Consider the following 25,329-nt stretch of genomic DNA (forward strand, 5'->3'; position numbering starts at 1 on the left):
GAAGGAGGTATCATCCCCACTTAGACCACCTGGAGAATCAGCAAAGGCTTCACAGAAGTGGTTGAGCTGGGTCTTGAAAGACTGGTGGTATTTTCTAGGCAGCAGTGGGGTGGGGTTCACGAGTGGGTCGTTCCAGGCAGATGGGGCCTTGTCAAGCTTGGGTACTTCACCTTGTCTGAAGGGCCTGGCCAATTTCAGTGAGGCTGGAGCTGACACATGACTCTGCCATTCTTTCTTGCCACGCTTCAAAGAACCATAGGGGGGTGCCTCCCACCAGGCCTTCTACCGCTCTTCCTTTGCCTGGGGATCAGAAAGAGTGAGGAGAGGGAGTACTCTCCTTCTTATGGCTCTGGGGCAGACCTCAGACCATGGGGTTAAAGTTATGGGAAGGCAAGTTGAGGCTCAATAACGAGGAAGCGCATTCTAACAACGTTGGCCTTTTCATATTAAAATAGTCTGCATAGTGAGGGAATGAGCTCCCCATCAATCAGTGACTTGCCCAAACACCGACAGCTAGTTAGACCAGGGTCAACATGCATACCCAGGGAGGCTGACTTCAAAGAGAGTGCCTTTTTAATTTTTTTCAACCAACGCTACCTCATACAAAACACCACAGAATTCTGAGCCTAGGATTAGGTCTGAGCTCATGGAAATGTAGCCACTTGCTGACTTTTGTATCTTAGTTTCTATTTAATGAGCAAACAGCAAGCCATGACATCAGGCATTTCCTTTTATTAGCTCTTAGTAGACTTCTGCTGAAATGGCTCAGATGTCCTGGGAACATGGTCTACAACCTCATTGAAGAATGTGGGGAGAAAGATACATATACACACGTGTGTGTGTCTACATATGTCTATTTTGTGGTATGTCTCTGAGGTTGCTGCCTGTCCTGCGGGGGGCACTCAGAAGCGTTTCTGGAGGGCAATCTGGATATTCTTCAGCAGGCCCCACTTAGCTCGGCTCTTCCCACGCCCATCCGGTGTTACCACCTGCAATCAGAAGCAGAGATCCATGGCACCAGCCACAAGGGAAGCAGCAGCTCCCAGGAGCCCGGCCCCGGCTGCGGGCCAGGCGCTACACACATCACAGCATTAGCTCCTCATGTCGACAGCCACATGAGGCCGGTGCCATGGACCCCATTTTACCAATGAAAAAACGAAGGCACAGAAGAACCAGGTAGCTTTCCTGAAGTCCCGCAGCTAATATGTGGTGGGGTTGGGATTTCACAGACAAGGTCCCACTTCTTTAAGGCAGGTCAAGGACTGACTGCTGATTACCGTGTTGTGGTTGTGACCCCAGGTGGGCTTCACCAGAGATTAGCCCCAGGGGTCCTCCCCCCAGTCCCTAGAAATTGCTTCTGTCACAGCTCTTATCATTTGTAAATTTCAGTGAGTGTGTTTAATTAATTTTCTTACCAGACGGTGAGCACCTTAAATGGGGTGTGGAGGCAATGACAGTCTTTCCTCTCTGTAATCCCAACAGTGCTTATGGTACAGAGAAGTTTCTTACAAAAGTGAATGAAAGGTGAATAGAACCATTATTTGTACATCTGCCAACTGTTTCTCTTTGCAGCATCATACTATCTCTGATCACAGTGAATAGTCAATGCTCCCTAGAAAAGGCAGCTTACATTGGGTAGCAGAACCCTCCTAGAGGTCTCACCAACTCAGCTTAGATGTGGAGCTCCGTGCCTTACCTTGAAGGTGGTGGACTTCTCCACAACTCTGGTCTGGCAGCATTCCTATTCCTTCCTAATACACATTTACTGAGAAGGCATTTAGGGAGTGAGGTCAAGATCCAGGTATGAGAGACAGCCCACAGGATCAATCAGGATTCATGGGGCAGATGGGGCTAGGGGTGCAGTGTGGATGAGGAAGAGCAATGTTTGTACAAAGTACAAAGTATATGCAAAGGCTTTTATGTTTGTTTTCAAAGGGAAAGGGCAAAAAATAGACACCATTATTATTATGCTCTCTAGTTTTACAAAATTTAGTTTTAGAGAAAACAGGGCTTCATGCAAGATAAAGATTATGTTATACCTACGATGTTAGATCACTCATTGCTGGATAAAAATGGACATAACACATAGAGATAATCCTGATAAGGGTGGTATAAATGTGTAAGATATACACACAGAGCTATCAGGGGGCAATGAGGAAGGAATAACAGTGTTATGGTGGGTTGGGAATTGATTCATTAAAAATAGGGAATTGAAGTTCTGCCTTAAAGTATAGTCAGGATCTCCAGAGATAAAGACTTGAGTGGGACATGTGAATGGGGCAGTGGGGAATGAGGTGTGTCTGTGAATCAGAAGATCAGATGAAACAGGACAGAAGAAACAGAGAACAGAACTTGAGATACTAAAGAAATTGAAATGATAGTTGGCATTCCTTCCCCTGCCCAAAAGGCTCAGATGGTTTTCCAAATGAATTCTACCAAACTTTTAAGAAAGAGTTGTTCTAGAAAATAGAAAAAGAGCAATAGTTTCCTAGTTCATTTTTCAAGCTAGTAAAATATTGATTCCAGAACCAGACAAAAGAAATATAGGCAAAGTATTATAGGTCTGGTTCACAAATGATGAGAGATGCAGTACTCCAAAACAAAATATGAGCTAACTAAAACCAAGTATATTAAAAAAATAATACATCATGATCACATAGGGTTTAGTCCATGAATGCAAGTAGAGTTTAACATCAGAAAAATCAGTGTCATTAATTTCATTAATGCCTAAAGGAGAAAAGTCATATGATTATCTCAAATAATACAAAAAATTCACAAAGTTGCACAAGCTCTCAGAAATTTAGAAGTAGAAACAATTTTCCTTAACTTAATAAGGTTTATATATAAAAAATTACCACTGAATTATACACTTCAAAAGAGTGAATTTCTTAGTATGTGAACTATATTTTAATAAAGGTTTTATAAAAAATGAAAAGTCAGAACACTGTTAAAAAAACTAAATCAAAAATCATCATAGCTCAATGGAGAAACATTAAGATCAGGAATAAGACAAGGATATTAACTCTCACAGCCACCATTTTCTGTAGGACCACTAGCCCTGGCCAAAGCTATAAGGAAAGGAAAAGAAATAGCGGTTCAAGACTTGTAAGGAAAGAGGTAAAACTATCATTATTTATAGACGATAGGATCATACACCTGGAAAAACAAGCAGACTCAACAGAGAGACTCTCAGAATAATGAGATATTATTGATATTGCTGGAATCAAGATTATCCTACAAACACAGTAGTTTTTATTCTAAACCAGCAGTACATTAGAAAGTATAATCAGATATAAAAATAACATTAATAATATCAACTGAATCTGTAAAATATCTGGTTTAACCACGAATATATAGTACCTCTATGGGAAGAGTTTAAAAGCTCCATGCTATTCTCCATAGTGGCTGTACCAATTCACATTCCCAACAGTGCAAGAGGGTTCCCTTTTCTCCACACACTCTCCAGCATTTATTGTTTCTAGATTTTTTGATGATGGCCATTCTGACTGGTGTGAAATGATATCTCATTATAGTTTTGATTTGCATTTCTCTAATGATTAATGACATTGAGCATTCTTTCACGTGTTTGTTGGCAATCTGTATATCTTCTTTGGGGAAATGTCTATTTAGGTCTTCTGCTTATTTTTGGATTGGGCTGTTTGTTTTTTTGATATTGAGCTGCATGAGCTGCCTGTAAATTTTGGAGATTAATCCTTTGTCAGTTGCTTCATTTGCAAATATTTTCTTCCATTCTGAGGGCTGTCTTTTCATCTTGTTTATGGTTTCTTCTGCTGTGCAAAAGCTTTGAAGTTTCATTAGGTCCCATTTTGTTTATTTTTGTTTTTATTTCCATTTCTCTAGGAGGTAAGTCAAAAAGAATCTTGCTGTGATTTATGTCATAGAGTGTTCTACGTATGTTTTCCTCTAAGAGTTTTAAAGTGTCTGGCCTTACATTTAGATATTTAATCCATTTTGAGTTAATTTTTTTGTATGGTGGTAGAGAGTGTTCTAATTTCATTCTTTTACATGTAGCTGTCCAGTTTTCCCAGCACAACTTATTGAAGAGACTGTCTTTTCTCCATTGTATATCCTTGCCTCCTTTATCAAAGATAAGGTGTCCATATGTGTGTGGGTTTATCTCTGGGCTTTCTATCCTGTTCCATTGATCTATATTTCTGTTTTTGTGCCAGTACCATACTCTCTTGATTACTGTAGCTTTGTAGTATAGTCTGAAGACAGGAAGCCTGATTCCTCCAGCTCCGTTTTTCTTTCCCAAGATTGCTTTGGCTATTTGGGATCTTTTGTGTTTCCATATAAATTGTGAGACTTTTTGTTCTAGTTCTGTGAAAAATGCCAGTGAGTTTGATAGGGATTGCATTGAATCTGTAGATTGGTTTGGGTAGTATAGTCATTTTCACAATGTTGATTCTTCCAAGCCAGGAACATGGTATGTCTTTCCATCTATTTGTATCATCTTTAATTTCTTTCATCAGTGTCTTATAATTTTCCGCATACAGGTCTTTTGTCTCCTTAGGTAGGTTTATTCCTAGATATTTTATTCTTTTTGTTGCAATGGTAAATGGGAGTGTTTTCTTAATTTCACTTTCAGATTTTTCATCATTAGTGTATAGGAATGCAAGAGATTTCTGTGCATTAATTTTGTATCCTGCAACTTTACCAAATTCATTGATTAGCTCTAGTAGTTTTCTGGTAGCATCTTTCGGATTCTCCATGTATAGTATCATGTCATCTACAAACAGTGGCAGCTTTACTTCTTTTCCGACTTGGATTCCCTTCATTTCTTTTTCTTCTCTTATTGCTGTGGGTAAAACTTCCAAAACTATGCTGAATAATAGTGGCGAGAGTGGGCAACCTTGTCTTGTTCCTGATCTTAGTGGAAATGCTTTCAGTTTTTCACCATTGAGGATGATGTTGGCTGTGGGTTTGTCATACATGGTCTTTATTATGTTGAGGTAAATTTCCTCTTTGCCTACTTTCTGGAGGGTTTTTTTTTTTATCATATATGGGTTTTGAATTTTGTCAAAAGCTTTCTCTGCATCTATTGAGATGATCATATGGTTTTTATACTTCAATTTGTTAATATGGTGTATCACATTGATTGAGTATACTGAAGAATCCTTGCATTCCTGGGATAAACCACACTTGATCATGGTGTATGATCCTTTTAATGTGCTGTTGGATTCTGTTTGCTAGTATTTTGTTGAGGATTTTTGCATCTATGATCATCAGTGATATTGGCCTGTAGTTTTCTTTCTTTGTGACATCTTTGTCTGGTTTTGGTATCAGGGTGATGGTGGCCTTGTAGAATGAGTTTGGGAGTGTTCCTCTCTCTGCTATATTTTGGAAGAGTTTGAGAAAGTTAGGTGTTAGCTCTTCTCTAAATGTTTGATCGAATGCGCTGTGAAGCCATCTGGTCCTTGGCTTTTGTTTCTTGGAAGATTTTTAATCACAGTTTCAATTTCAGTGCTTGTGATTGGTCTGTTCATATTTTCTATTTCTTCCTGGTTCAGTCTCGGAAGGTTGTGCATTTCTAAGAATTTGTCCATTTCTTCCAGGTTGTCCATTTTATTGGCATATAGTTACTTGTAGTAATCTCTCATGATCCTTTGTATTTGTGCAGTGTCAGTTGTTACTTCTCCTTTTTCATTTCTAATTCTATTGATTTGAGTCTTCTCTGTTTTTTTCCTGATGAGTCTGGCTAATGTTTTATCAATTTTGTTTATCTTCTCAAAGAACCAGATTTTAGTTTTATTGATCTTTGCTATCGTTTCCTTCATTTCTTTTTCATTTACTTCTGATCTGATCTTTATGATTTCCTTCCTTCTGCTAACTTTGGGGTTTTTTTTTAATTCTTCTTTCTCTAATTGCTTTAGCTGTAAGGTTAGGTTGTTTTTTTGAGATGTTTCTTGTTTCTTAAGGTAGGATTGTATTGCTATAAACTTCCCTGATAAAACTGCTTTTGCTGCATCCCATAGGTTTTGGGTCATCATGTTTTCATTGTCATTTGTTTCTAGGTATTTTTTGATTTCTTCTTTGATTTCTTCAGTAATCTCTTGGTTATTAAGTAATGTATTGTTTAGCCTCCATGTGTTTGTATTTTTTACAGATCTTTTCCTGTAATTGATATCTAGTCTCATAGCGTTGTGGTCGGAAAAGATACTTGATATGATTTCAATTTTCTTAAATTTACCAGGGCTTGATTTATGACCCAAGATATGATCTATCCTGGAGAATGTTCCATAAGTACTTGAGAAGAAAGTGTATTCTATTGTTTTTGGATGGAATGTCCTATAAATATCAATTAAGTCCATCTTGTTTATTGTATCATTTAAAGCTTGTGTTTCCTTATGTACTTTCATTTTGGATGATCTGTCCATCAGTGAAAGTGGAGTGTTCAAGTCCCCTACTATGATTGTGTTACTGTCGATTTCCCCTTTTATGGTTGTTAATATTTGCCTTATGTATTGAAGGTGCTCCTATGTTGGGTGCATAAATTTTACAATTGTTATATCTTCTTCTTGGATTGATCCCTTGATCATTATATAGTGTCCTTCTTTGTCTCTTGTAATAGTCTTTTTTTAAAGTCTAATTTGTCTGATATGAGAATTGTTACTCCAGCTTTCTTTTGATTTCCATCTGCATGGAATATCTTTCTCCATCCCCTTTCAGTCTGTATGTGTCCCTAGGTCTGAAGTGGGTCTCTTGTAGACAGCATATATATCGGTCTTGTTTTTGTATGCATTCAGGCAGTCTATGTCTTTTGGTTGGAGCATTTAATCCATTTACATTTAAGGAAATTATCAATATGTATGCTCCTATTACCATTTTCTTAATTATTTTGGGTTTGTTATTGTCTTTTCCTTCTCTTGTGTTTCCTGCCTAGAGAAGTTCCTTTAGCATTTACTGTAAAGCTGATTTGGTGGTGCTGAATTCTCTTAGCTTTTGCTTGCCTGTAAAGGTTTTAGTTTCTCTGTCAAATCTGAATGAGGTTCTTGCTGGATAGAGTGATGTTGGTTGTAGGTTTTTCTCCTTCATCACTTTAAATATGTCCTGCCACTCCCTTCTGGCTTGCAGAGTTTCTGCTGAAAGGTCAGCTGTTAACCGTATGGTGATTCCCTTGTATGTTATTTGTTGTTTTTCCCTTGCTACTTTTAATATTTTTTCTTGTATTTAACTTTTGATAGTTTGATTAATATGTGTCTTCGCGTGTTTCTCCTTGGATTTTCCTGTATGGGACTCTCTGTGCTTCCTGGACTTGATTAACTATTTCCTTTCCCATACTAGGGAAGTTTTCAACTATAATCTCTTCAAATATTTTCTCAGTCCCTTTCTTTTTCTTTTCTTCTTCTGGAACCCCTATAATTCGAATGTTGGTGCATTTAATGTTGTCCCAGATGTCTCAGAGACTGTCCTCAATTCTTTTCATTCTTTTTTCTTTATTCTGCTCTGCAGTAGTTATTTCCACTATTTTATCTTCCAGGTCACTTATCAGTTCTTCTGCCTCAGTTATTATGCTATTGCTTCCTTCTAGAGAATTTTTAATTTCATTTATTGTGTTGTTCATCACTGTTTATTTGCTCTTTAGTTCTTCTAGGTCCTTGTTGAACGTTTCTTGTATTTTCTCCATTCTATTTCCAAGATTTGGGATCATCTTTACTATCATTATTCTGAATTCTTTTTCATGTAGACTGCCTATTTCCTCTTTATTTGTTAAGTCTGGTGGGTTTTTACCTTGCTCCTTCATCTGCTGTGTGTTTCTCTGTCTTCTCATTTGGTTAACTTACGGTGTTTGGGGTCTCCCTTTCACAGGCTGCAGGTTCGTAGTTTCCGTTGTTTTTAGTGTCTGCCCCCAGCGGCTAAGGTTTGTTCTGTGGGTTGTGTAGGCTTCCTGGTGGAGGGGACTGGTGCCTGTGTTCTGGTGGGTGAGGCTGGATCTTGTCTTTCTGGTGGGCAGGTCCACGTCTGGTGGTGTGTCTTAGAGTATATGTGGGCTTATTATGATTTTAGGCAGCCTCTCTGTTAATGGGTGGATTGTGTTCCTGTCTTGCTATTTGTTTGGCGTAGGATGTCCCACACTGGAGCTTGCTGGTCGTTGAGTGGAGCTGGGTCTTGGCATTGAGATGGAGATCTCTGGGAGATTATCGCCATTTGATATTAAGTGGAACTGGGAGGTCTCTGGTGGACCAATGTCCTGAACTTGGCTCTCCCACCTCAGAGGCACAGCCCTCATACCTGGCTGGAGCACCAAAAGCCTGTCATCCACACGGCTCAGAATAAAAGGGAGAAAACGAAAGAAAGAAAGAACGAAAGAAAGAAAGAAAGAAGAATATAAAATAAAATAAAGTTATTAAATTAAAAATAATTATTAAAATAATTTTTTAAAGTAATTTTAAAAAAAAGAAAGAAAGAAGAGAGCAACCAAACCGGAACACAAATCCACCAATGAGAACAAGTGGTAAAAACTATACTAAAAAACAAAACAAAACAAAAAAACCAAATAAACAAAAAAAAGACAGACAGACAGAACCCTAGGACAAATGGTAAAAGCAAAGCTATACAGACAAAATCACACTAAGAAGCATACACATACACACTCACAAAAAGAGGAAAAGGGGGAAAAAATGTATCGTTGCTCCCAAAGTCCACCTCCTCAATTTGGGATGATTCATTGTCTATTCAGGTATTCCACAGATGCAGGGCACATCAAGTTGATTGTGGAGATTTAATCTGCTGCTCCTGAGGCCGCTGGGAGAGATTTTCCTTTCTCTTCTTTGTTCGCACAGCTCCTGGGGTTCAGCTTTGAATTTGGACCCGCCTCTGCGTGTAGGTCGCTGGAGGGCGTCTGTTCTTCGCTCAGACAGGACGGGGTTAAAGTAGCCGCTGATTCGGGGGCTCCGGGTCACTCAGGCCAGGGGGGGAGGGGTACGGATGAGGGGTGAGCAGAGGCCGACGTGACATTGCAGCAGCGTGAGGCCCACCGTGCGTTCTCCCGGGGAAGTTGTCCCTGGATCCTGGGACCCTGGCAGTGGTGGGCTGCACAGGCTCCCCGGAAAGGAGGTGTGGAGAGTGACCTGTGCTCGCACACAGGCTTCTTGGTGGCGGCAGCAGCAGCCTGAGTGTCCCATGCCAATCTCTGGGGTCTGCGCTGATAGCGGTGGCTCGCGCCCGTCCCTGGAGCTCCTTTAAGCAGCACTCTTAATCCCCTCTCCTCGCGCACCAGCAAACAAAGAGGCAAGAAAAAGTCTCTTGCCTCTTAGGCAGGTCCAGACTTTTCCCCGGACTCCCTCCCGGCTAGCCGTGGCGCACTAACCCCCTGCAGGCTGTGTTCACGCCGCCAACCCCAGTCCTCTCCCTGTGCTCCGACCGAAGCCCGAGCCTCAGCTCCCAGCCCCGCCCGCCCCGGCGGGTGAGCAGACAAGCCTCTCGGGCTGGTGAGTGCTGGTCAGCACTGATCCTCTGTGCGGGAATCTCTCCGCTTTGCTCTCTGCACCCCTGTTGCTGCTCTCTCCTCCGCGCCTCTGAAGCTTCCCCCCCTCTGCCACCCGCAGTATCCACCCATGAAGGGGCTTCCTAGTGTGTGGAAACCTTTCCTCCTTCACAGCTCCCTCCCACTGGTGCAGGTCCGTCCCTATTCTTTTGTCTCTGTTTTTTCTTTTTTCTTTTGCTCTACCCAGGTACGTGGGGAGTTTCTTGCCTTTTGCGAGGTCTGAAGTCTTCTGCCAGCGTTCAGTAGGTGTTCTGTAGGAGTTGTTCCACATGTAGATGTATTTCTGATGTATCTGTGGGAAGGTGATCTCCACGTCTTACTCTTCTGCCATCTTCAGAAATTCTCCATTTTAAGGATTTTTAAAACAAAACTTCAAAAGGTCAAACCATGAAAAAAATAATTGATGACTTTGATAACAACAAAATTGAAGATTTCTGCTGTTTCATGACATACACGATGAACAAGGTTATAGACAAATGTCAGAATGGAGAAGATATTATCAATGTCTAAAGCCATTATCTAGAATATATAAGGTAATAGTGCAAATCACCTATAGGAAAAGAAAAGTGCAATAGGAAGACGGGTAAAAGATATTTAGCAGGCTATTTACAGAAGAGGAGATCCTGAAAACAACCAAACGAAATGAAATTTTAAACAATAAGGAGATAGCACTTTATACCTATTGGGCTAGCAAAATAGTAAAAGCTGGATCATGTCAAATGTAGGTGGGGCTTAAGATATGGGGTCCTCATTCATTCCTTATGGAAGTGTACATGCGTGCAGTCCAATGAAGTACGCACACCCTCTACCCCCCAGCAATTTCACTCATGGTGCATGTCTGATAAGGGCTGAATTGTGTCCTCCCAAAATTCTTGTGTTGAAGCCCTATTCCCAGTACTTCAGAATGTGACTTATTTAGAGATAGTGCCTTTGAAGAGGTGATTAAGTTAAAATGAGGTCATTATGGAGGGTCCTAATCCAATCTGACTGTTGTCCTTATAAGAAGAGGAAGTTTGGACACACAGAGACACACCAGAGGTGCACTCACACAAGAAAGGGCCCTGTGAGGGCACAGGGAGAAGGCAGATGTCTGCAAGCCAAGGGGAGAAGCCTCAGAAGAAAGCAGACCCACCAAAACCTTGACCTTAGACTCCTGGCCTCCAGAACTGTGAGAAAATACATTTCTGTTGTTTATGCCACTGAGTCTGTAGCATTTTGATGTGGCAGCCCTAGCAAACTAATACAATGTCCCAGAGAAAGTCCCACGTCCCTATCCCACCCACAAAATGTCAGGAATGAGGCTGTTTACCGCAGCATTATTGGAGGTCACCTGGGTGTCCATCCTGGCTGAATAGACAGGTAAAACGTGGTGAACAAACGCACACTGTAAAGGATGAGGCAGCATTAGGAGTTAGGGACTAAATGTGCCCAGTGACATGGATGGATCATTAAAAACACAGTGTTCAGGGGAAAATGGTAAGACACAGTAAGTTATGTAACAATACTAGCATTTGTGCAAATTAATAACACATTCAAAACAATACACGCCATGTAAGAACACATAAAGGCAGCAAGATGTACATAAAACATATTAGAATGGATATCTAGGGAGGGTCACAAAAGGAAACAAATACATAAACAAGAAAAGGGCCTTGCATGCACCAGTACTGGTAAAGGACCATGAATTGAGGTGTCTGACTAATTCAACCTTCTGTGTATGAGGTTAAAAATGATAGGTCCAGCTTGAGCCTGAATTAGACTCATTCCAGGGTTCTAACCTATTGGCAGGGCAAGTAGGGAGGGACCAATAGGGTTCTATTTACGTGAATGATCAAGAGGCCTTTGGGAAAAGAATGAATTCTAAGGAGATGAATGCAAACGACTTTGATTTCGTTTCAGGGCATGGAGTCACGGTGAGTATGTGGGTAGGTGAGCGGGTAGTTTTGGGGTAGTTATTCCGAATGTGGACTAGTGTTGGTCACTCAAATTCCTCTAACCCCAACCCCTGAAGATGTGTGTCTCAGCCTAAGGCAGAGTGTCTGCAGTAGGGACAGAAGAAAAACCAGAGGGGGATTTCATGAAACCGAGGTAAGATGCCCAGGAAGGCCAAGCAGCCCTGCTCTGTGGCTGGAGTTCCAGCCTGAGTGTGGCCTGAGCAGGTAGGAAGCAGTACTACAGATGCTCAGTTTATCTGGCAGGACCACTTCCTGAGCACACGTGAGGCACTGTTGGGGGGTGGGACCCAGTATAGACTGAGAAGGAATTTGAGAGGATGGGTGGGGTGAAGGGTGGGTGCCTTTCCTGAAGAGCTATAGGGGAAGACCCAGAACAGTACCAGTTTGTGAGTATTCTGGGGCCTGAATATTTACCTCCAAGTCTGATGTAACCTGGGACATCTGGTCTACCTCAGATTGTGGTAGGCAGAATAATGGACCCCCAAGTCCATGTCCTCCTCCCAGGAACCAGTGGACATTTTATGTTACATGGCAAAGGGGGATTAAGGTTGCTAGTCAGCTGGCTTGAAGACAGGGAGATTATCCTGAATCATCAGGTGGATCCAGTATGATCCCAAGAGTCCTTCAAAGTCAAAGAGGAGGCAGAATCGAACCAGAGAGATGATGGTGTGAGAAGGACTCAGCCTAACGTTATTGGCTTTGGATATGGAAGAAGAGGCCATGAGCCAAGGAATCTGGGCAGCTGCGTGAAGCCAGAAAAGGGGAGGAAATGAACTTTCCCCTAGAGCCTCCGGAAAGCACACAGCCCTGCTCACACCTTAGATTTCTGATCTCCGGAATTGTAAGTTAATAGGTAAAATTGTATTGTGTAAGCTACTAATTTGTTACAGCGGCAACAGGAAACCAGTGCGCACGTGGAAAGTTAGATATTTCATAGGAAGCCTTCCTGGAAGTTAGCAGAGATTTGCAGTCAGTGGGAGACATCAAGGTGAGGAGGCTGTTTTCAAAAATGGGGGCCATGGTCATCAGGTACACTGAGGTTTAGATGAAAAACAGGAGGAGGAACTGAGGTCACAGGGTATGTGATTTGCCTAAAAACACATCTCCATTCCTTCAAAAAATATCAACGAGGCACTGGGACATTAGAAGCTCTCAGCTGGGGACTTGGGAGCCAAGAGAGGTGAGGAAGGCCGGCACGATGTCCTCGCTGAGCTTGCTGCCTAGCAGACTGGGGGCTTGGACCCAGGTACACCCGCCCAAGTCCAAAGATCTTCCCAACGCATGATCTTGCCTCGCAAGAAAAATAAAAGTGCCGCTCTAACGGCTGTTGCTCTGACAACATCCTCCTAGAGTGTGGTGCCAGGTCCCTAAGGCTGAGCCCACTCTGCCTAGACTTTGCTGCATCTGGTTATCTGATTATGGTACAGGAGACGAAGAGCTCCTGCCTTAGATGAGACCTAGGTTCCCACTCAACTCCTTTGAGTTACACGAGGCCAGACTCTTTTCCTCTCTGAGCCTCAGTTTCCTCATCTGTAAAATGGAGGCAATAACTCCCTGCCTTCCGAGCGGTTGGGATGATCAGTGATATTGAATATACAGTGTCTGACACAGAGTCAGCCTTCAATAAGTGAGACCTTTAAAAAGCATTAAAGTTAATTTTCATGCTTTGTCTATTAGACTACATATAAAATCCCTCAAAAAAAAGTCAAGCGACAGACTATGAAAATCAAATATAAAAGGTGTTACTTCACTTCCTTTACAAAAGGATGTATGGTGGAAATATTGCATTTTGGATAAGAAATGATTCTGCTGCCTTGTTACAGCATTTTAAATGAAACCTTTCAGGAATACCTGCTTAGAACTGATGCTGAAGGAAAAATATTTCGATTTTATGGGAAGGAGCTAAAGTCATTACTTTTATGAAGCTTTATAAATGTCATTCAAACACACCATCTTCTTTTCATTTGCTATTGAAGCCTTTACTTAATGCAAATCATGACAAATGTGAAGGAAAGCCAAGCTTCCCCTGGAATGCTAATATAATCACAAAGAGGGAGGAAGAATTACTTCTGAAGGAAAAATCTATATTGCAGCTCTGTGAGTCAGATGAAAATGAAGCTTCCAGAAAACCTCATTAGTTAGTGCTCTGCTCATTAAGAAATTGTGTTAAAAAGCAAAGAAACTGGAATGAGTTTCCTTCCCTTATAGGGAGCGCAAATTCATCACATAAACACAATTTCAGGGGGATTGTTATTTCTTGATTGATGGTAAAAAACACTTAACAGCTCTCAGGCCTCTTATGGTACTTTGCAATTATTAATTTTATTTATTTAGACGTTCGTTCATAGATTCATTTGTTTGGTCACGTTTTCACTCATGTATTAATTCAATAACCATTAAGAACAATTAAGCTATGTGCACAGGGCTGGTAAAGCATTGCGGCAGAAGGAAAGATGAATTAGACGTGAATTTTGTTTTCAAGGGGTTCAAAGTTTAAGAGGGATGACAAAATATCTACCTGAGAAAGGCTGACACACTCCTGTCTCTCCACCCCCGTCCTTGGCCCTAGCATCTAAAAATGACTTAAGATACACATAAAAAAAAATTAGTAACAGCACTGAGTGCGCCCTTCATGAGGAATTAAAAAAAAAATGAGAAGGCAGATGGAATTAGATTGAAGGAAAAATCCATAGTCAAAAGGACCTGCTGTCAAACATGGTAGCAACTGTGGGTGTTCCATGCTCTGGAGAGAAGAGCATCAACAAGAATTGGTCTATGGGGCAACTGACGGACAGGGTACCTGGCTGGGGTCTAACAGGAGGAGTAGCTAGGCGACTTTCTCATCCCACGTCCTTCCCGTGTGGGTGTCTGACCTCCGTGGAGGGGGAGGGGATGCACATGGGTGCCAGGCTCCAGAAGCAGAGCATCGGGATGGAGTAGAGAGCCCCCTCCGCCCGCCTCCAGGAGACTTGCTTCTGGTATAATGACCAAGAGCATAATCCTGCCCCACCCTACATCCTGCTTCCCTTTATCACCAGAGGTAGCAACCAATCAGATTCTCTTCTGCAAACATGTGACCAGAGCCCAAGGGCGTGAAGCTAGTCAGATTGTGTTGGTCTCACAGAGCATGGGCCAGGAACCTCCAAAACCACATGCAAGATGAATTTAGGGGAGGAGAAACAATGGGCTAGCTGAAAATGGTGCAAATTTAGAGAGAAGCAGAGATGGAAGGAGGGGGTGTGGGAGACACAGAGGGAGGGAATAGAGAGAGGGAGATTGATTGAGAGATTGAGAGAAACTGATGACTTTCCAATTTTTTTGGGTATCAGATGTATGTCCTGGTTGGAAGGGGTCTCATGAGACTCCCTTCTCTCTCGGCTTTTCAATAGCCGAAATGAATGGATTTATTCTCTTTACTTCTAAAGAATCCCTGATTAAGACTTAATCTACTCTGATTCCTAAGAACACCATCATGGCTGTACAGTAAGATAGCTCTAGGCAGTCTTGACATTTTTCTTCCCTTTCTCCTTTGAATATCAATAAAATTATACCCATGAATGTATTTCCCCTGGGGATATAAAGCAGAATCAACCTTGCGTCACAAAAAAGGTAGGAATAGTCTTGTCCCTTCCATTATTTGGAGTCCATCCTGGCTTACTCACTGGCTACTCCTTAACTTTCAGATAAACAACAAATAAATTTTTTTAGTATTATAAGTATATCCTAAATACTGCGTGAGACATACTAACACTAAAAATTTATTCATTACATGTGATATACTAACACTAAAAATTTATTCACTGCATTGTATAATTATAAATTAAATTTATAATTAAATTTATATTAATTATAATTTATATTGCTTAAATCTGATACCCTATCCTTGCTTTGATTCACCACTGACGCTAATACTTAACTCTTTTTTTGTCCTTCTCACACCACAATTATTTGTTTGCTAGACCCTGAGCTCCTTGAAGGCAAGAATTACATCTTATTTTCCTCGGAACTCTACATACTAACACAATACCTGGCACAAATGTTTTCTGAATGAAAGCGAACTGACGATTCTCATTTACAAAGTTGGCTGAGGCCAGAGGCCCTCCCTGTGCCCTTGAGTTAATGAGTTTTCTGGGAGTAGAGAGGGAGGTCATATGGTGGGTTCCATGACCTCATGATCAATGCTAACAGAGCTGCATCCATAGTGGATGAAGAACTTCCAACTGAGAAATAAAGTGCCTGGTACCTTGCAGATGTCACTCCACTGCCCAGGACCGTTATCGTTGACGGCTCTCACTTTAAACAGATACTCGGTGTTGGGGGTCAGGTTGTGCAGCTCCAGGTTCTGCTGCATTATATCCCGAATTTCTGCACAGAGCTCTGTCTGCACATTGTTCGGAGGGGAATTAATGAGTTCGTAGAATTCCATCTCAAAAGAGTCCACGTCTTCTATTGGGCATGTCCAGTAAACCTAGGAAGAAATGAACATGTCAGTGGGGTACTAGCACACACCATTCAGCTTTCTTTCCCATGAAGATCTGTATCGTGGATTCTCTGGGGTGAGTTTAAGCTGACTCATCCCCTCTAGCTGCTGAAGACTTTGAATTAGACCTTGTGCAACAGTCCTGAAAGGCTTCGTGATGAATCCTGACGTGAGGCTTTCAATGCGTTTCAAGAACAGAAGAGTGCTCCTCTGGCTTCTGCTCCTGTCACTGTGGAGGTGAACTTGTCCTCCTGACACCACTAACCAAAGTGGCTACCATTTATTGAACACATATTACGCATCAGATTCTGTGTCAGACATTGCCTGCCTCGTTTAGTCCTCACAGTTCCCTAGGAGGGAGATTTCATTACCCCATTTGACAGTGGAGGCTCAGCGGGCTTACGTTCAACAATTCCAATGGAACCACAGACTACTAAAGTTGAACAGTGTATCTATTTCAACTCCCTGTTTCACACACAAGGAAGTAGAGTCCCAAAGAGGTGAAGTGACTTATCCAGGTCATGGAGAATATATGTTCACACTCAAATCATAAAATGTCACCTCTTGGGAAGACGTGTATTAACCAGTGTCCATTAGCAGATTGTGCCTGGCATATAAATATTTTATAATAATTGCATTTTTAAACAGATATTGCATGGTTTATTTAAATGTTAATAAGTTTAAATGTTATCGTGTATAAAGTTAATTTATAATTACTCATAAGTATATAAATTTTAAAATTTGTATGGATTTGTATAATTAATTTATAATTTTTTTATGAATTTACACTTTTAAAACTGTACATTTACGTGACTTGTTAATAAAAATTAACTTATCTTTTCTGATTATCAAAACATACTCATTTAAAATACATACCTGGAAAATACAGAAAAATTATAAGGAAAGAAAGAAAATAAACATCTCTTTTAATCCCACAATTCAGTTAATAATTCATTATATTTCTTTCCAATTTTGGAATATACACAAGCACACAAATACATATAATTTGGATTATTATTGCTCTGATTCCTGCTTTCTTTCACTTATTACATTTTATATATACCCCTATATCATTAAAAATTCAGCGAAGCACCATTGTAATAACTGCCCTATAAGTGATTTACTCCTTCTATAGCTGAACATTTAGGTTGTTTCTAATTTTACACTCTAATAAGTAATGATGCATTGAACACTTTGGGGCATGAATCTTCATTGAATTTTTAATCACTTCCTTGGGAACGAGTTCTAGAAATAAAGTTGAGTTTTTATGAAAAAACTCTTCAGGATTTTTAAGGTACAGAGTGACAAGTATAAGGCTAACTTAAAGAATATTTCCCATGCCAAAAGAGTACTGTTAGCCAACCATCACTTGAGAGAGATGCCAACACAGACTTCCTCTCCTGCATTACTGAGTACTATGATTCCTGTGTGAATTACATCCCGTGATCCTGAAATACGGATCAATGATATTTTTACATCAAATACCACTGTTTGGCAGTAGGTTTAGGTGTTCTATCTTGAGAGTCAATAACTTGACTGGATTTTTTCTGTGTAGGGTCCTTTCTTGAGCTCATCAAGGGACCATTTACAGGTGGCATAGGGTGACTGTTCTCCAAGCCCAAGTACAGAACAGGTACCACCAGTCCTTTCCCTGCAGAGCAAGATCCTGCCCACCTCCCAAGTGGTCTGAGTTGTGTGAGATGAGACCTAATGCCATCCCTGATATAATATCACATACACTGCAGGTTTTGCTGATCTAAGATCATTTGGAAATGTAGGTTCAGCTGCTCCGTTGCGGGCATCTGCTATGTGAAGGGCAGAGATACTTTTGCTGTGTCTGACAGCCTATGGGAGGATATGTTGTATATGTTCTACCTTGCCACATAAGGTCATTCTTGAGGTCAATTATAAATGCCAAGACATAGATTATAATGTCTCAGGAAAATAGAAAAGTAAGGCTTGGTCAGTGTCTGGCTTTTATTTTCTTGTTTTTAGACCCTTGATACTAAATTGTGGTCTGCAGACCGGCAGCAATGCCAACATCTGGAAGTTTGTTAGAAACGTAGAATCTCAGGCCCCACTGAGACCCACTGAAGCAGAATCTGCATTTTAACAAGATCCTCAGGTGCATATTAATGTTTGAGAACCACTAGTTTAGGATTCAAGGATGCTAAAAGTCTTTGTGAGTGTCCTCGGATCATGGAGACAAAAGATGGGCTCTGCCACATGGAAGCAGGCAGTGGGTTGGCTTGGGAGATGTCCCTGTAGGACCCCAAGAGGAGGCAAGATATGCTCTGATAGAATATCTTTTTTCCTCCCTGGACTTTAATAAAACATTCTATAAACAATTCAATTTAGGTTCAGCTGGATTTGAAAGGAATGTTAAGAGATGCACCATTTGTTCATGTTAGGCCTAGAAGGTCAAAGAAGAGCCATGTCCCCTGAAGCTGGGTGATGGTAGCTGTAGAGGTCTGTGAGACATCCACACACCTCCAATGCCACCCCCCCTTCCCCAAAAAGCTGAATCTCGGGAGATAAGAATTGGAATTCCATTGGGGATTATCCTTCTAATCTTTCCAAATCATGAAGAGTCTGGATAGTTTCTTTAGAAGAAGTAGCAGTTTAGAGGAATCACAGCTGATAGACAACGGAGCCTGATTTTCTAATTCCAATTTCTGTGCTCCCTCTACTGCTACACGTTCTCCTCTGGAAAATATTACCCTCTCCAAGAAGTCTCTTCAAATTACTTTGTTTCCCAAATTGTGCTCTCTTTCAATAGAGAAGCTGCCTTTGAAGTGGAGTTGGGGCTTTCAGATGTACTTCTGGCTATGAGTTAAATACATTGTTTGGTTTAAAACAATCTTGGGCTACTTAAGATTTCGGGAACTTATCCCTTTTGAATGGACTGACCACAAAGAGTCTAGAGGGACAGATTTGAGTGACCGGACCCTAGAGGTCAAACAAGTAAGTGCAACCTTTCCTGACTACCCCGCTCCATTCCATAGCCCACACCCTCCCATCTTCCCTACAGGGCCCGGAGCCTTTCTTACCTTGGCAGCTCTCGGATACACCAGAGTCTGGTAGATAAGAATTGGGCCTGGAGTCTTCAGGGAGCTATCATTGAACGAGTACCAGTTGTGGAAGCTGCTGCTGTCCTGCACAGGCTGGTTTTCTACCCCTGCACTCCAGTAAGTGTAGAGGCTGTCTGTGGGCTTGGCAGGTTCAGCTGACTGGGCTCGCCCATAGGCCTCCAGACCCATCTTGGTCTTCTCACAGCTGGGGGCATTAAAGGACAATAAGGAGGAGCTTCGCTGGCATATCTGCTGGTTGCCGAAGCTGTGGGTACTGCAAGTGACCTTCCTGGCCATCATCATTTCTGAGTGCAGGGGATAGGGTGATGGCAGGGAGTTCCCTGAGGAACACACCTTCTTGGGCCCTGCGGGGAAGAGTTCGTGGATGGCATTGGAGAGCTCAGCAAAGTCCAAGGGCATGCAGCTCAAGGAGTGGAGCCGGAGCTGTGGGTCTGGCCTGTAGGTGCTCTGGATGCCGTCCTCGATCTGGTCCACCAGAATCTTGGCCGACTGCAGGAACGCCACCTGGCCTGTCTCCTTCAGTGCTTCCTTGGAGTAGGCGATCAGGCCACCCATTTCGTTCACCTTCATGGTGGTGACGTACACATATTTTTCAATCTCCTTCTGCCTGGACACTTCCAGATTCTCTATCTGCTCCATGATGGTTTTCTCTTTCTCCTGGAGAATGCTGCGCAGCTTGAGGAATCCATTTCTGATCTCTTTGCGTTTTACCTCCTTGTCAGCTTTAAAGCTGTTTTTTAAAATGTTGAATTCCATGAGGTCATTATCAATTTCGTATCGGACTGCAAAACAACCAAGTGAGTTACTTCAGTTAAATTTTTCATTTCCCCAGATGTCAAAGCCAGTGGCAAACTGGAGCAAACTAACTTGGGCTCCAAAGATGTGGGTGGAAAGGGAGGGAAACCACTTGTTGCTGGGCTGAAAGATGCTAGCATATGTTTATAAAATGAATGTGGCCTCTCTCCATACACCCCTCTCTTTCTCCTTGTGTAATACTTCCCTTGGGTAGGACAGCCATCCTTCCCTGGCATACTTCTATCTAGTAATCCCTGCAACCTTGGGTCTAAAGTTGGGAGTTCAAGGCCACCTTTGATGTTAGTTTTCACCAGACTTCACTTGTCAGCAAGTTTTACTTGAGAAGAGATGATGTCACAAAGTGATGGGTTTCCCCTGTGTGAAAACTTAAGCTTTTGCAGGGGTGGGAGAAAGAACTAAATTTCTGATGACTGCTTCTAAATACCGCCTTGCCTTGTTCACCAAAACCCAGCCCTAGACAATGGTGGCAGATCAGCAAAGTTCCCCTTCACTGTGGTTGCTCTTTAACATGTTCCTTTTCTCTGCTGGGGACTTTGGCTCCCTTGGGTTCAGCTGGGCTCCCTCTCTTGCTTACTCCCCACTTACTTTCCGGAAAGCATCTGCTGTTACACTTCAAGGAAAACCGAGTTTATCCTGCCGCCTCTCACATGGCATTTGGATTTTAAGTTCTCTCAGTCATTCAACAAACATGTGACATCTGTTCCATGTCACATGCTTTTCTAGGCTCTAGGGATACAGATATGAGTGTGAGAGGCCACTGATGTTCCAGGCACGCATAAACCCAACGATACTGCAGTGTGGAAGATGCTGGGGCAGGATGAGCATGTGGGCCACCTCTGTCTGTGAAATGGCAACTTCACAGTTGCCATTTATAGGGTCTTAGGCATTAGGCAGTGATCTCAAGACATGTCAGCCTTCTGTGGCCTACTCTAGAGGTAAGGTCCTCCCCATGAAAGGCTGACTCTGCAGTGATTTGATGGGCTATAATCCTCTCCAAATTTTACTCAGCAGTGGGGGTGACCAAGTCATGTTTCTTAACATAGCCCTGGGTCCACAGTAAGTGGGATCTCTGTGGGTGGTGGCACAGAGATGTGCATTACAGTAAGAGAAACCCTCGGGTTCTGGCAGACCATGAGAACAGGACCACAGCTGTCTCAGTTACCACCGTGACTAGGATGTGTAGAGGTGCTAGAATGGTGTTTGTTGAGTGAAAGCCATTCTGTCCTGTTTTCTAACATCTTTGGGGTGAACGTCAGCAGTGTTGCTCTCTGGCCTGCTTTCTGAAGCCCCCATTTCCTCTGCTCACCTCCTCCCTCACACTGACCCAGAAGGGATGGGGAGGCAATACAGATGGGGGCTGAACAGGGGACTGTCATGATGTGATTGCAGTGGTGCTGAGAAATGCTCCCTGCCCTCTCCACGTGCAAGCCCTGCTGTGACTTAGGGCCCCTGAAATTCCACGTTATACATTAATTCCTTTGACTCTTCAATAGTTACTCACTGTTAGAAGAAATCTGAATAGGAAATTCCTTGCTTTATTAGGGATTGGTTAGGCTCCTTAGAGCTGAGTCTGGAGAGGTAGGATAAAAATGTCTTAGATGAGGGGGAAGATGCCCCTTACAAATAAGGCAGTTTTGCAAGAGCTAGTCTTAGAACAAAGTCAAAGCAAGGTCCCTTTCAGGCACTATATTTAAAACTAGCTACTATTTTTTTTTTTTTCTTTTTGCGGTACATGGGCCTCTCACTGTTGCGGCCTCTCCCATTGCGGAGCACAGGCTCCGGACGCGCAGGCTCAGCGGCCATGGCTCACGGGCCCAGCCGCTCCATGGCATGTGGGATCTTCCCAGACCAGGGCACGAACCTGCGTCCCCTACATCGGCAGGCAGACTCTCAACCACTGCGCCACCAGGGAAGCCCAAAACCAGCTACTATTTATTAAACGTTTATATAGATCCAATCCATACATTATCATGTATCACACATATGGATCATATCTATATATTATCATACATTACATATAACTTCAGAAGAGGAAGATGTTGTTTCCATTTATAGATGAGGACACTAAGGCTCAGAGAGGTTAAATGACTGCCCAGTGTCACACAGCAAGTAACTAGAAGGACCCAGGGCCTGTCCCTAATTCTATTTGTCTAACTCCAGAGCCTATGTTCTTAATTGCTCCAGTTGCCCTTCTCAGTCTTCTGTGATATCAGAATCACCTGGGGTACTTAAAAAAGAATCCAGCCAAGCTCAGGCCACGGGTTCCACCTTAAGAAAACCCTCTAGGAACCAATGGGGGCTTCCATTGGCCTGGCAACGCGGCTCCTGTAGGCTTTCTTTAATATAAGGGCTTCCCTGGTGCTGTTCCCAAATTGAATAAGTGTCAATTGACAAACAATGTTTCTAGGCATGGAGCAATTGAGAAATCAAGTTATTCCTGAAATATTCATGCTGGTGAGAGGTCCTAGGGGACATATTTAGCAAAGTCTGTCCCTGACCCACTTCTATGTCCAATGGGACCTTCCTGTGCAGCTCAGCGGAAAGCTGCCCCCTGGTCAATCTGTTCAGACCTGTTTGTATGGACACTGAAATTTCTGACAGGGGAGAGGCTGGGTTGATCTGGAGCACGCTGCTCTTTTGACTCTAGGCCACCACGTAGGGAAACAGACCACAGGTGTGGTGGTGGTTCCCATTGTTTTTCAATCTCTTTATCTTTAGATTCTGGTCACTGTTTAGCAGAATAGGTTGTCAAATGTTGTGGAATTAACATGGACTTTGGAGTCAGAGAGACCGGCTCTGCCATTTACTAGGGGACTTGTGCCAGTTCCTTCTTGGAATCCCAGTTGTCTATCCTGGGGGGGGGGTGGAATGTTAGTGCCCGTACTGTAGGATTATGGAGAGGATTAGACGTAAGTCCTCTAAAAGGCCCCGGTAAAGTAGGCCTCTGTTCAAGGAAGCTATTCCCAGGGGCAAAGAGCCTAAAAGGATCCCTGAGATCCTCATATCTAACCTGGTGGATATACACCCAGAAATTATTGGGCTCTTTGCTGAACCCTGTGAAATATCACTGTACTGGGTTCCATCACGAAAACCTGAGTCAGTTTCCCTTATAGAAACTATAACTATATTATATGTAGCCAACATAAAATAACCATGAGCAGGCATGCAGAGGAAAAGTGAGCTGTTGACTACAACATTATTGGCTATTTCTGGGTTTTCCCATTATTATGTATTTGCTATCAGTTCCTTTACTGTGCTGCTTGCAACTTCAAGGGAAATTTAAAACTGAGGTAACCCTCAGCATCGACTTAATTCTTTTCCCCTTTAAATTGGGAAGATACTGAAGAAATCCATCTTTAGGGACAAAACACCTTAGAAAGGCTCACAGAACTTCAGGATACTACAGGATCAATCTCTTCGTTCTCCAAAGGAGGAAATGAGGCCCAAGGTCATGAAAATTATAACCAAGATTATAGAATCTTTATGTACTTATTATGGGCTAGATCATTTTTTGCATGCTTCAGTTAGAGTATCTCATTTAATCCTCACAACCACCCAATGAGGAAAGAACAAATTGTTCAGGGAAGAACAAATCTGACATGGTATTAGATCTGTTCCTTTTGCTTTAACCTTTGTGCTTTGTTAACATGTGGTTAGTCCTGCAGGCTCTGCACCTTTTGTAAAAGAATGTTGCCTATAGCCTGAAATATACGGGATAGCCTATTCTCAAGGCTCTCATCTTTAAAAGTCCATTCACATAGAGATAAAAAGTTGCAGAACAGAGAACAACATTTGTCTTGTTGGAGGTTTGCAGGAACATCGTGCAACACCTGACCTATGTGGACAGCTGCAAGAACAAAGGATACAGACACCAAGAAGCTTGCAGCAACCAACCTGACCCCTCCCTCACCTTGCTTTTAAAAGTGCCTTGCTGAAACCCCTCCCAGAGCTTGGGGTTTTGGGGGACAGGAGCCACCTGTCTCCTTGCCTGACCCTGCAATAAATCTTTCTCTGGTCCAAACTCCAACCTATTGTCAGTTTGTTTGGCCCCACTGTGTGCCGGGCACACGAACTTGCATTGGGTAACACCATTATCCCCATTTTATAGATGAGAAAACCAAGGCACAGGGAGGTTAAGTGGCTGGTGGTAGTTGCCAGATGTGGATTCCAGGCCACTGACTTGCAGCCTGGCTCAGTGTCTCCCAGGCCTTGGACTGCCCCACCAGGTGGAGGTAAGGCTCTCTCTAAACAGATCCTCCCACATCACCTTCCCCATCAGTTCCTGAGCTAGGAGTGGTGGAGGGAGAAGAGGGGACCAGGACCTGCTTTGAACTTGGCGATGGCGCTGAAGAGCGCGGCAGCCCTCTCGGAGCAGGCATCGATGAGGCTGATGGTGTCGTGGCCATTGTGTAAGGCAGTCTTGCAGAAGCCGCAGAGCAATTCGTCGTCGTTCCGGCAGTACTCAATGACGCGGCTGGACGGGTGGTGGATGCAGATCTTCTCGTCCTGGTCCTCGGTGCTGGTGTCCACGAACACGTGGTCCTGCATGGTCACGTCCGAGTGGAAGGTCTTGAGGCACTCGTTGCACAGGTTGAGGCGGCAGGTGATGCAGCGCTTGTAGGCGATGCTCTGGCTGCGGCAGACCTGGCAGACGATAGGCCCGCTGGAGCGGTCGAAGCGCCACCTGAGGTAGCCATGCTGCTGCATGTAGCGCTTGGTGAGGCGTCCGCGCAGGTAGTTCTCGGGCAGCAGCATCTTGTGGCTGTAGGGCATGCAGTGCGAGCGGTTGCACACGGGGCAGATGAGGATGAAGAAGTTCTCCGTGACCTCGGCGTGCTTCTGCAGCTGCCGCAGGCACTTCTCGCACAGGCTGTGGTGGCAGGGTAGTATGAAGGAGTGCAGGCGCAGCCGGCTGCAGATGGGGCACAACAGGTGGCTGACCAGGTTGCTTTTCGCGGGCATCATCTTCACCTTATCCAGTTGCATGTCGCTGCTCCCGATGCGCAGGGCCATCTTGGAGCTGCAAGGGGAAGCAAACACGGGACCTCAGGAGGAGAGCTCAGTTTCTCCACCTCGGAAGGAACCGAGTGTCACTGAGCCGCTTTGTGGTGTGATGGGGAGGGGCATGGCTGTGCCGGGGTGGAGGGGGGGGAGCGGGCGGATGATGCCTGGGTTCTAACCCCCCCTCCACTATCCTTTAGCTGGACGACGCCAGGTAAGTTAATTAACCTCTCTCTGCCTCTCTCCTCGTTATAAAATTAGTACTCGCCTGATAGAGTTTCTTGAGAAAATTAAAATTGATTTGAATACCTGCACGGCCTTAGAGCGGTCCCTGGAACACAGTAAGTGCGATACAACTGCTTGTTATTTTTTGAGCAAGAGAAAAACAGTCCAGAGGGGCTGGCACTGTCAGCTGGGTCTTGGGGTTCTGTTGGCCCTGGATAATATCACAGAACGCCCACAGCAGACAAGGCCATT

At 43.2% G+C, this 25,329-nt stretch overlaps 1 protein-coding gene across 2 annotated transcripts in view; it reads right to left on the reverse strand.

The window, feature by feature from the left end:
• Window positions 1-717: 717 nt before the first annotated feature.
• TRIM42 (tripartite motif containing 42) overlaps window positions 718-25,329 on the reverse strand; it is a 29,743-nt gene continuing 5,131 nt past the window's right edge. Inside the window, exons 2-5 of one of the 2 annotated variants that reach the window (XM_029215023.1) lie at window positions 24,174-24,871; window positions 18,994-19,817; window positions 15,707-15,931; window positions 718-989 (exon numbers count right to left, since the gene is read on the reverse strand). In XM_029215023.1, the coding sequence (XP_029070856.1) occupies window positions 903-989; window positions 15,707-15,931; window positions 18,994-19,817; window positions 24,174-24,871 (1,834 nt within the window). In that variant the 3' untranslated portion in view covers window positions 718-902. Of the gene's footprint in view, window positions 990-10,791; window positions 10,856-15,706; window positions 15,932-18,993; window positions 19,818-24,173; window positions 24,872-25,329 lie in introns of those variants that run through there. The other variant, XM_029215025.1, reaches the window with a different exon arrangement.

Source organism: Monodon monoceros, unplaced genomic scaffold, assembly GCF_005190385.1.
Source record: "Monodon monoceros isolate NGI ecotype Baffin Bay Population unplaced genomic scaffold, NGI_Narwhal_1 Super_Scaffold_11, whole genome shotgun sequence".
Taxonomy (NCBI): domain Eukaryota; kingdom Metazoa; phylum Chordata; class Mammalia; order Artiodactyla; family Monodontidae; genus Monodon; species Monodon monoceros.